Source organism: Sorghum bicolor, chromosome 1, assembly GCF_000003195.3.
Source record: "Sorghum bicolor cultivar BTx623 chromosome 1, Sorghum_bicolor_NCBIv3, whole genome shotgun sequence".
In the NCBI taxonomy this organism is placed as follows: domain Eukaryota; kingdom Viridiplantae; phylum Streptophyta; class Magnoliopsida; order Poales; family Poaceae; genus Sorghum; species Sorghum bicolor.
This window is the reverse complement of record NC_012870.2, coordinates 63,250,950-63,262,221: the sequence shown is the minus strand read 5'-3', so window position 1 is coordinate 63,262,221 and position 11,272 is coordinate 63,250,950. Positions and strand designations below refer to the sequence as shown.

Below are 11,272 nucleotides of genomic sequence, written 5' to 3'. Positions count from 1 at the left end.
GTGTTCAATCTAACCAACCTCACCATCCGTATTTTTGAATTTCTCAATTATAACATAGGACCATACTGTACGTATTTGATCCTTCCGTGGAAGGAACACCATGAAAGGGAAAGATACAGTATATGTTTCCATGAAGTGGGTGGGACAGTTGTAGAATAGCGGCGAAGATTAATTGGTATCTATGCTTTAATTGTAGCGCTTGACTTATGATAAGTAAAGTCACAAAAAAAAGACTTATGATAAGTATATCTTAACCAAAAAAAATCATTCAAAGCAATTTTAACTATTAGTATAAACAATCAATATAATCTCAAACATATTTTGAATACAAATCTAAACTTTATGCCTAAATTTACATATTATTTAATTAATTGTTGATCAAAGTTTTATAAAAGGAACTTTTTTATTTTGAAATATGATCATTATTTCTTCATGAGACTTTTTTAAAATACAATTATTATTTCTCAGACCGAGCAAGCACGTATATTTATCCAATTCCCAATCCTTCCATCCTAAGGCAATTTTTGGGAGCATCCAGAGCCCTAGCTGGCAACATCAAAATCCCAAACAAACCTCGCCACCCAGTCGCTCAAGCTTTTCAGTTTCCACTCACATTTACACCGCTACAGGCCAACCGAGAAGTTCTTATAAAATACAGTATATATACCATATACCATATACAATATACTATATACTATATACCATATACTATATACCATATACTATATACTATATACTATATACTACTGAAAATAATAATAATTTCGGCCTTAAAAGTTTATTACTAGTACTACTCAGTAAAAAAGACGACTCGAGGTCGAGGAAGGATTGCAAAATCTCTCGCAAAAAGTTTTGCCATCTGGTTTGGACGTTTGGTTGCGTTGGATTTTCCTCTCTATTAATAAACCAAACCATCTGGGCTGCTCTCTTCTCTCCCACCACCACCACGAGCACCTGGCAATGGCGGCCTCGGCCCCGTCCGCCACCTCCCAGATGTGCTCAAGCCACCTCCTTTCTTACTGAGCTCACCCACCCACCACGCGCCGCGTCCCGGGCTCCCACGAACTCCCCCGTCCACCCACCCCTGCTTCTCTCGCCCGCCCGGCCCCGCCGGACGCATCTCGGGGGCTCTGCTCTCCCTCCCCGGTTCTTGGGGCCGGTGGATGCGACCGCGTCCCCGCCCCCGCCCCCGAAAATCAGCTGGCCCGCGTCCTCGTAGCGCTCCCGGGATCCAGGCCGTGAGCAATGGCGGCGGCCGTGGCGCCGCCGCTCTGCACCTGGCTCGTCGCCGCCTGCCTCTCCGCGGCCTGCGGCGATGGCGAGAAGGAGAAGCAGCGCAGGCACCGCGGCGTCGGGGGTCTCTTCGGCTCGCACCGCCGCCTCGGCTCTGGGCGCCGCGGCGGGGCGCGCTCTGGTGAGCCCATTTCCCGTTTTCTATTGCCAAAAGGCTGTTATTTCTATGCTTAGCTCAACCGTGAAATTTCGCTGTACCGGAGGAGTTTCACCGCATCGGTAGTGTCGCAGCGGAGATTTGGCGGCGGGTTATAGGTGGGAGTTTTATACGGTTCCAGGGTCACATCGCTCGTGTGCGCGCCCGGGATGTAGGCTGTGACGGGATTATACCCAGCTTGATGCCGGCATCTTGGTCTACTCTTTTTTTTTTGTATGGTTTTGGGCTCGCCGTCAGCTCATGCTCTGGAGTATGTTGGTGGGTTTACAATTGCTAGGTCTGCTTGCAATAGTTTCACTAAATTTTGTGATAAACCTAGGATTTTTATCGGCAGGAGGAACTGTGCCTACAAGGAAATTTCAGACCCAATTTTGGTGTTGCCTTGCTGACAATCAAAAGAAACTGAAATCTTGTCTTGTTCATGAAATTGTCCAGTCTGGAACTACAGCAAGCTTGCATTCCTTAACAGCTGATATTTCAGCTGTCATGCCTGGTTTTGGCTGCGCCTCTGTGGTGCCATTAGTTCAGCACAAACATACCAAATGAAATGTGTGCGCAAACCAGCCTATATTATTTGTTGGTTCTGGTGTCTTCCCCCCAAGGAGCCAATTAGATGACCAAAGTGTTACTTGAAGGAGGATTCAATTGATATGAGGGCATTTGTGGATGACACTGCCTTTTCTGTTGTCTACTTCTATATGTCTTACATGCTGATTTCTGGTAGTTGTACACCGTATGAACAAAATTCTCGTGAACTGCAGGAATGGCCATGTCTGTTGCCTTGCAGCCTGAAAGGACAGCTGTGGAAAGTAAGAAACCTGATATGAAACAAAGGAGAGTGGTGGTCACTGGCATGGGCGTAGTGACGCCACTAGGTCATGATCCTGATGAATTCTACAATAACCTTTTAAGGGGTATCAGTGGAATAAGCGAGATAGAGGCATTTGATTGCTCTCACTATCCCACGGTAAGGTTTGCTGCACAATTATGCTGAAACATGCTGTACTTCTTTGACACTTTGTTTCATGCAGAGAATCGCGGGAGAAATCAAATCATTTTCGACAGATGGTTGGGTTGCACCAAAGCTAGCTAAGCGGATGGACAAGTTTATGCAATATTTGATAACGGCTGGAAAGAAAGCATTGGAGAATGCTGGAATCACTGAAGAAGTCATGGATGAGTTGGAAAAATCAAGATGTGGAGTCCTCATTGGGTCTGCTATGGGTGGCATGAAGGTGCAGATTCTTACATTACATGATACACTTGCTGAAAATATCAGTTTCTTTTAATTCTTTTAATTTGCTTAACTTCTAATTCTATTTTTATCAGGTTTTCAGTGATGCAATTGAAGCTTTGAGGGTTTCCTACAAGAAGATGAACCCATTTTGTGTACCTTTTGCAACTACAAACATGGGTTCTGCGATACTTGCTATGGATCTGGTACCTTATATGATTAATGATCTTTACTGCTATTTCATTTCTTTACTCGTTTGTTGATACTTTGATAGATAGATATGATGATTCTTGATTACTGAAATTGCGCTTCACATGCAGGGTTGGATGGGCCCAAATTACTCTATCTCTACCGCTTGTGCTACTAGCAACTTCTGCATTCTGAATGCAGCTAATCATATCAGGAGAGGGGAAGCTGTAAGTAACTTCATTTTCTTGTGATCTCTTCTACAATAAGTAGAGTCTAATTGCAGTTGTAACCTAAAACATACAGGATTTGATGCTCTGTGGTGGTTCAGATGCACCAATCATCCCTATTGGTAAGGTGCCCTCTGAATTCTGATTGTTAGATAACTTCACTCCCAATTTCTTCTGTTTCATTGTGACGTGAACCTCAAATTTTCTTATGCATATATGGAGTTTAATGTTTTGGCCATTTAAAACTGTTAAATGCAGGACTGGGAGGTTTTGTGGCCTGCAGAGCTCTTTCACAGAGAAACAGTGATCCAGCAAAAGCTTCTCGACCTTGGGATGTGGTTAGTATCTGTAAATCCAAGAATACTAATCGCTACTTGTTTACAAAATTATTGATTTACTATATGCAAGTGATACATTTATCAGTTATACTTGTTTGGTGCCATGTTTTTATCTGCTATTGATGTTTCGAAGCGATGTAATTCTTATTTTTCTCAGTATTCTTATCTGTGTCACAGGATCGGGATGGATTTGTTATGGGAGAAGGGTCTGGTGTGCTTGTTTTGGAAGAACTTGAGCATGCAAAGGTTTCATTCATGCAATTCTCTTGGGTTGATTGTCCTTTTGGTTTAGGTTGATTTCAGTCAAATGCTAAGAGTGTCCAACTTGTATTTCTGCAGCAAAGAGGTGCAGAAATATATGCTGAATTTCTAGGAGGAAGTTTCACATGTGATGCATACCATATGACAGAGCCTCATCCTGAAGGTCATATTTTTCTTTAATGTTGTGGTGCATTTGGCTCCCTTCTATTATCCTTATATCCTTTCATGTTGATGCTGATGTTATGTCCGTGCAAATACAATACCAGGGAAAGGGGTTATTCTTTGTATTGAAAACGCATTAGCAGATTCTGGAGTAACAAAGGAGGACATTAACTATATAAATGCTCATGCAACATCTACACAGATGGGTGATTTGAAGGAATTTGAAGCTCTCAACCGTTGTTTTGGCCAGAATCCTCAGGCAATTTTGTATTTCAGAAATCTTATATTTTAGACCTAGCAACCTTCTAGTGCTTTTTTTTTGGCAAAAGAAGCAAACTTCTTTCTCAGTTTAGTTGAGCAAACGATTTGCTTATATGTATTGCAGATACGAGTGAACTCAACGAAGTCGATGACAGGCCATCTGCTAGGAGCTGCTGGTGGAATAGAAGCTGTTGCTGCTATACAAGTAAGGAGATTAATGTAACTTTTCCTGTCAGGGTTGTTTGCTTGTTTTCTTTTTATTACTCAAAAGTCTGTACCTTTATAGGGTCCAAAATTTTAATATCTTAGTGAGCATCTGCTGAGATACGATCTAGTATTCCATTTATCAAGGTCTGTTGACTGTTGTTGCAAGTATTTCAATGTATAGTGCTTTTTCTTGTTTGAGCTGATGTGCAGAGTGCAGTGGAGTCATGTTAAATAAAAACAATGTTTCTGCATTAAAGGTCATTAGAAACTTAGAAACAAAAATTCTTGATACCGGTATGGTGGCACCAGTCACGCGGAACGCATATCGTACTGGCGTTCTGCGTCCTTAGAACTTCCGTTCCGGATCGCGGATCGGGAACAGAGCGAAACGGATGACAGATCATGCCTGGGATGACGTCCCAAGCAAAACAAACTGGATCATCGAGGAGGAAAGAAAGCACGTGGCGGCGCCTGGGCTTGACTGCCAGGTGGATGCGGACGGCAGGGCAGGGAACGATGAACGCGAGCGCCGCAGGCTGAGGTGATTGGGGAGAAGAAAGGACGAGTGCGAATGATGGATGACGATGACTCTGGACTGGGGTTCACTTGGTTATTGGGCTTGAAAGTAGTGCTTGGGCCTATTCAGTCCATAGAGCCAGCCCATAGCTACTAAACGTGAGCAAATTCATGATTTAGTTATGAGGGAAATGTTTCCACTTCCTGATATTAAAATTGATGCGTTCCATAGCTATGTTCCGGGTACGTCGTTCCAATTATCCAAGGATCGTGATCCCCTTCTCGGACCAATCATACCGAAGAGGTATACACCCTACGAACTGGGAACTTAAAATTGGCGATCCATGTTCCGTACTCCATTCCCCGTAGCCTACGTACAGGGAACTTTGTAACTGTGGGTGGCACACAAATGCAAGATCACTCCTTAATACAGCTGTGTGTCATATACCAAAGAAACAAAATGTTGTTGATAGTCTGATAGATAATTTTAAGAATCAACTCTCAAGTGCAGCTGATGCAACTAGGCAACATAGAGTACACCGATAGGATGGTGTAGACCGTATAGATTACATAAAGAAATACAAGTTAGACGTCTAATTCTTAGATATTGTACTCTTGAAGATTGACTTTTTACTGGATGCAAGATGTCTGCAGTATGCCTAGGATGGGGAAGTATCCATTTTTTAGTATCAGTCTACTATAAAAGGTTTCAGTATATGGTATCCAATACGGACAAGCTACTTAAGGGTAGTATTCATATAGAAATTATGGCATGAGGAAGCACCATATTGTAGCATTTTTTTCTTATACAATTTCTGGTCAATTGGACTTTGATGTATCTAGTATCTACGAAGTTAGTAATTCACACTAGTAATTCATAAAGTATCTAGATTCAGTTTCTTACTTGACCAGACTTCTGTGCCATTTGGTACTGCAGGATAATATCAGTAGTATACTAGTATGATAAAGCACTATTTGAACACTGATTTTTTAATAGATCACTCTAGTGCTTGCAACTGGCATTCAAGTTTCTGTTAGATCTAGTGGTTGACCTGTGGATGTTTGGTCTTTTATTTTTCACATTCTGAACAATATGCACCACTTGAGAATGGAACGGCGTAGGAGGGTACAATTGAAAAAGGTGGGAAAAAACATGCTCTTATTTTTTTTAAAAGAACACTTATCAATGTAAACCACCTTTATCAATGTAAACCAAGTTTGACTGCTTATGTGATGCTGTTGGTAACATTTGGTGGTGGTTGCGGGGGGCGAGGGGTGCATCTCATGCCACAGGTTCATCTCTAGGTTAGTAATATCAATAACTAGCATAAATTCCTATGCTCTGTTTATATAAAGTAGAAGGTGATGCAAATAATATATTTTTTTTTACTTGAGTAAGTTGAAGCACCCTGTCATTTGCACTTGGACAATATTATGTCATTTTCGTGTTGGGGGAGGAGAAAAATGTTGACAACATCAGATGTTAGATGAAGTGCCTGAACATATGTGTCGTGTGGCTCTTTCTTTCTCCGTTTAGTAAACATGCACCCATGCACCGTTTATTGCTTTTGCTAGACTTCTCTTCTCCTTCCTTTTTTTTAAAAGACTCGACCAGGGGGAGAGACGTCCCCCTGATTTTCGTCTTAAGAAGATGGTGCCGTGACTCGAACCCGGGCTGGCTCAGCCAACCGCTTCTTTGGCATGTTGTGTTGACCAGTTACACCGTCACCATGACAGTGTTGGCTTCTCCTTCCTATTTACATGCATGCACTTTAGTCTTAGTGTAGGTATTTACTTGCATGGTAAAGTGCTGGCTGGTGGAACCAAGGAGTTTGGCACAGGAACCAACGAATTTAGTAGGTTTCTTGTCTTCGGGCTAAAGGGAGTTGCGCCTTATATACTAGAACGGAGGGAGTAACACCCTTTAGGTGTTCATTTATAATGATGTTCTTTTGAGTGGTCTAGACAAACATAATTCCGAAGTACAGCGATTATGACATTGTGTTCTTGAAAAGGCTATTTTCCAATGTAAACATTGTGTTCTTGGAAAGGCTATTTTCCAATGTAAAATACCGAGGTTACTACAAGTCCATTTTGTAGGGGATGGATGGGAAAAAGTTTTTCCATGTGTATCTTTTGTTTGAGTTTCTATCAGAAGTGGGGTTTTATGCCAACTCTTAAACTTATCATTTAAGCATCCTTGTGCAATGCATGTGGTTTCTAGACACTTCTTTTTTTTTAACGGAGGAAAGACACTTACGTTTTGCTAAGATGGTTGATTAGTTTGCCATCGGAAAGTACTAACTTGCTGTTCCTCAAAGCACCAGACCTAGGCGAGTGTGATAGCCTACAACCAGCATGTTGGTATTTGATACCACTCCATGGGTGCCTACATTTATCAACTTTACTGAGCAGCAATATCAGGGTGCTGGATTTATTATGAGTCTTGTTGCAAATGATATATCATGTTATCCTCATGGTTTCTACTGCATTGTGTACTTGCAGGCTATAAGAACAGGTTGGGTGCATCCAAATGTCAATTTGGATAATCCAGAGAAAAATGTGGTACTTTTCTTTTTAACCCAGAATTTTCCACTCTTGAATTATAATATTATTGACCCTATTTCACCAGACTTGACATGTATTGGTACATCAGCTTATGGAATGGTGGGCACCAGGTTGCTGTAGTTTGGTTGGGGCCTTAATTTTTTCCTATGAAATCTAGTGGGCCTAGTTTGCAATAGTTCATTTGACCAAATTCTGTTTTTGTCAATTCAATAGCCTTGCCTTGTTCATGAATGCTACTCTCCAATCCCGAGCCCATCAAGTTGTTAGATTACAAACTATCATTAGCTTGTTTGTGCTGATCTCTTATTTTCATCTATTTGAAAGCAGTATCCAATATGCTTCTTTTTTGGGTCTTGACTTAGGATGTCAGCATGCTGGTGGGTCCACAGAAGGAGAGATGCGATGTGAAGGTGGCACTGTCAAACTCATTTGGATTTGGTGGGCACAACTCATCGATTCTATTTGCACCATTCAAGTGATAGTTGGCAATTTTCTTGTGGTGGTTACACATCGTCGGCCTTATATATAAGAGAAGAATACCAGGCTCTGCAACATCTTGTGTACTGCAAAATTAGGAAGAAATCCAAAAGCTTAGTAGGATTATATATTGCCACACAACCTACTAAAGATTGCAAATGGCTTCCTTTGTAATAGCAAATCAAAAAATTATGTCGAGCTGAGAAGAGCATCCAATCAAATGTCCCATGTACCCTTTTGGCGCGTTATGTTTTTGTTTTCGGAGGACGCAAATTGTACGCGTCCTATAGGGAGGAACTTAATTGGAGGCGATGTTTTTGGTGTTGCCCGACAGATACAGTGCGTCACATACAGATTCATGATATACTGCCTAGTTCTTTACTTTATGCTAATTGTTGCATTAGTAGCTGCCGGAATCCCCCGTGAGGTCGTGACGTGTTTTGATTTGTTATTATATATCACTGGGCATTAGTGCAGTGGTCTCTGAACTCTGTCTCAGTTGGTCATGATATAAGTGCCATGGATCAGCTAGTACTGCGTTTCTTGTTTATGTGAGGATCAGCAAAGATAGCACAAATCTGCACAACAAGAATTGGGGGGAAAAGTAGAAATCGAGAGGGTGGGTAGTTCTCTAAATCTATTCTGAGTTTTTATCCCGATCTGCATACTTGTATTATATACTTAGTTCTCTAAACTTGTCCTGAGTTTGTTCTGTTCATTGCAAATTGTACATTTGCTCTCTAAACTTGTGTATTACTTACCAAACCTGGCCCAATCTCCTCGGCATCGTGCTTTTGTCGACTTGCCCCACCACACGCACACACATTACCCCTGTGGCTGCTTCGAGCCGCACCACGCTTGCACCGCTACGGGTGCAACTTGTGCTGCGTCGCCGTTGTGATGAGCATGCTAGGATCTACCACGCTGTTCACTGTGCTCGTCCTACCACGACGTGCCTGCTTGTGAGCGCCGCCATACTGTGCCCTTCACGATTGAGGTGCCTCGCCTAGCCAAGTAGCCATGGTGGTGTAGGCGTGCACATCCAAGCGAACAAGATCATCGCAGCGGGAGGCAAGGAATGCTGGTGGTGTGGGGAGCGGGTGCGAGAAGATGGAATCATGGAGAGCATGAGATCCTGCTCCTGCGTGGTGGAGGATAGAAAGGAATGTGGCGGTACCGGTGTCGAGTGCAACTGCTGCGGTAAGGTGGAGCAAGAATGAGTCAAGTAAGGCAAGGAGGATCACAACAATGTAGGCTCGGCTTGCCACTCATCAGCTCGTTGTCGAGAAAGTTGGGTTCGTATATTGCCGAGTGTGGTAGGACTTAGTATGGTAGCATGGGTGTGGCACAGACAGAGGTGACACAATGACATAGGTAAGTTTGGGGTGGTGGGGTTTTGATCGTGGTGCATTCTCACAGCAGGTGAGGCGAGTTCATGTGGTGCTACAAGTGAGGACAGTGCGGTGTGGGGGATGGGGGGCGGTGTAGGGGATGGGGGATGTAAACCGGGGGTGACATGGTAATACAAATTTAGGTAGCTAGCCAAGGGTGTAATTTGCAAGTAATAGAACGCAAATAATAACTTAGAATAAGTTGAAGTCAAATGTGCAGTTTACAAGTAATGAGAACCGAGCGAGAACTCAGGACAAATTTGGCAAGTGAGTGTGCAATTTGCAAACATCGTGATTGAGATGGGAAGTCAAGACAAGCTCAAAGACCGTTACTGAAATTTACTCGTTGAGCAACTACAACTATCACTACTCGGCTATAGTGCTAAGACTCGTTTTTAGAGATGTTCAAGGCCAAGGAGATGGACCTGAGAGCAACCAGAACCCCCTTCTCCTTTCCCTTATAAGTTATTATAGACGATTGAGAAAATTCAAATCTAGGGGAGACCTGTTGCAGCAGATTGAGAAAACCTATCCCTTTTTCTAATATGGGACCCACAAGTCAATGACAACTAGCTCTCTCCTTTCATCTACCTCTTCTCTCTTTCCTCTCCCTCTGCCACAATAAGGGGGTGGCCGTGCGCGCTTATTCGCCCGGTGTGGCGGTGGTGCTCACTTAAAGCATGATGGCGCCTCCACCATCCTAACTCACGCGCGGAAGGAGAAAGGGGATTAAGAAAAATTTGTGACACTTCCTCTTCTTTTGAGGGATTGAGAAAAAACTATAGGAAAAGACGATTGAGAAAGTGGATATGTTTTTCTTTTTGGATATGTTGGAGCTTGAATTTTCTACCAAATACGATTTATTGCTGGTTATAGGGAAAGGGGATTGGGTATTCTCAATCTGGTGGAGATGCTTGTCCTGCTGCTAGTAGCTGAAAACTGAAGAACGACAGAGCTGAAGCCAGATTAACTTTGTGAGCAGGTGCCTAGTGCGCTGCTACCCGATCCACACCGTGGCTTCGTCTCGGGCCCATGTCATGGATTCGTGCCCCAATTGACACCAATCATCATGCATGGGCGCATGGCAATATATGCCATCGACTTGTGGCCGGCACACGACAACCCATAAGTGACCGTTGTGAACTTGTGACGTTGCAGCCTCAGCAACCATATCACGCCGCTAGTGGCCGTTGGATCATTTTGTTGGTCCATGCTTTGTTCCACGAATTCAGAAACCTTAATATTGATTTATTCTTGGTTTGGACGAATATAGACGCATCAGACGTAGCTCTACCAATGAACCGAGGATGCAAAATTGTGCTAGCCTGTAAAAACTACTATGATTCCTGAATTGTATTTTGAGAGCATGGCCCTTGTAAAATCATAGTCATGCTACCCATGGAGTCACCCAACCGAGAACATGGCCCTTGTGATCAGGACATCCAAGAAGGAGGAGTTCTTGGAAGGATTCACATGGTCTGGTCACGAAGGTGTCCGCCAATGCTCTGGTTCTTCCCGGTGGCGCGGAGCAAAGCACGGCCGGCTGCGGCGAGATGTCGAAAATGATGGCGGCGGCCGGTGGGCGTGGGAGGGTTAGAGGTTGTCTAGGTTTCCTAGCATTGGCTTTGGCCACCGGAGCCAAGAGTGGATGCCAACACTAGGGGTGGGTCGGGTGAGCCTCTTGGAGAGGATGCCCCCGGGGCATCTATAATAATTTTTAAGTGTTTATTACTTGTTCCAATATTGCTTTAAAAGTTTGTCATAGTAATAATTATGGAACTTCTAATTTGTATCATTGGAAGATAAATATGAGAGATGTATAGAGAATTGTTTCATGCCAAGACTAGAACAAAATAATTATTGCAACTATTTCTTACTAATGAGTCTTAAGAGTAGGGTCGTCATTTACAAACACAACCTACTTTGCACATATAAAACCGTACACAAATTTCATGTAAATGTCATGGAGAAAGTATAGCTTAACCAACTAA

The 11,272-nt window shown here is 43.0% G+C and overlaps 1 protein-coding gene across 1 annotated transcript; it reads left to right on the top strand.

Moving 5' to 3' along the window:
* On the top strand, window positions 907-8,293 carry LOC110429614 (3-oxoacyl-[acyl-carrier-protein] synthase II, chloroplastic-like). Its single transcript, XM_021445813.1, has 13 exons — window positions 907-1,414; window positions 2,212-2,417; window positions 2,482-2,685; window positions 2,780-2,890; window positions 3,005-3,100; window positions 3,177-3,222; window positions 3,359-3,438; window positions 3,616-3,684; window positions 3,778-3,862; window positions 3,966-4,120; window positions 4,247-4,327; window positions 7,351-7,410; window positions 7,776-8,293. Exons 1-13 carry the CDS (start codon window positions 1,246-1,248, stop codon window positions 7,890-7,892), a joined length of 1,479 nt encoding a protein of 492 aa, XP_021301488.1. The 5' UTR covers window positions 907-1,245; the 3' UTR covers window positions 7,893-8,293.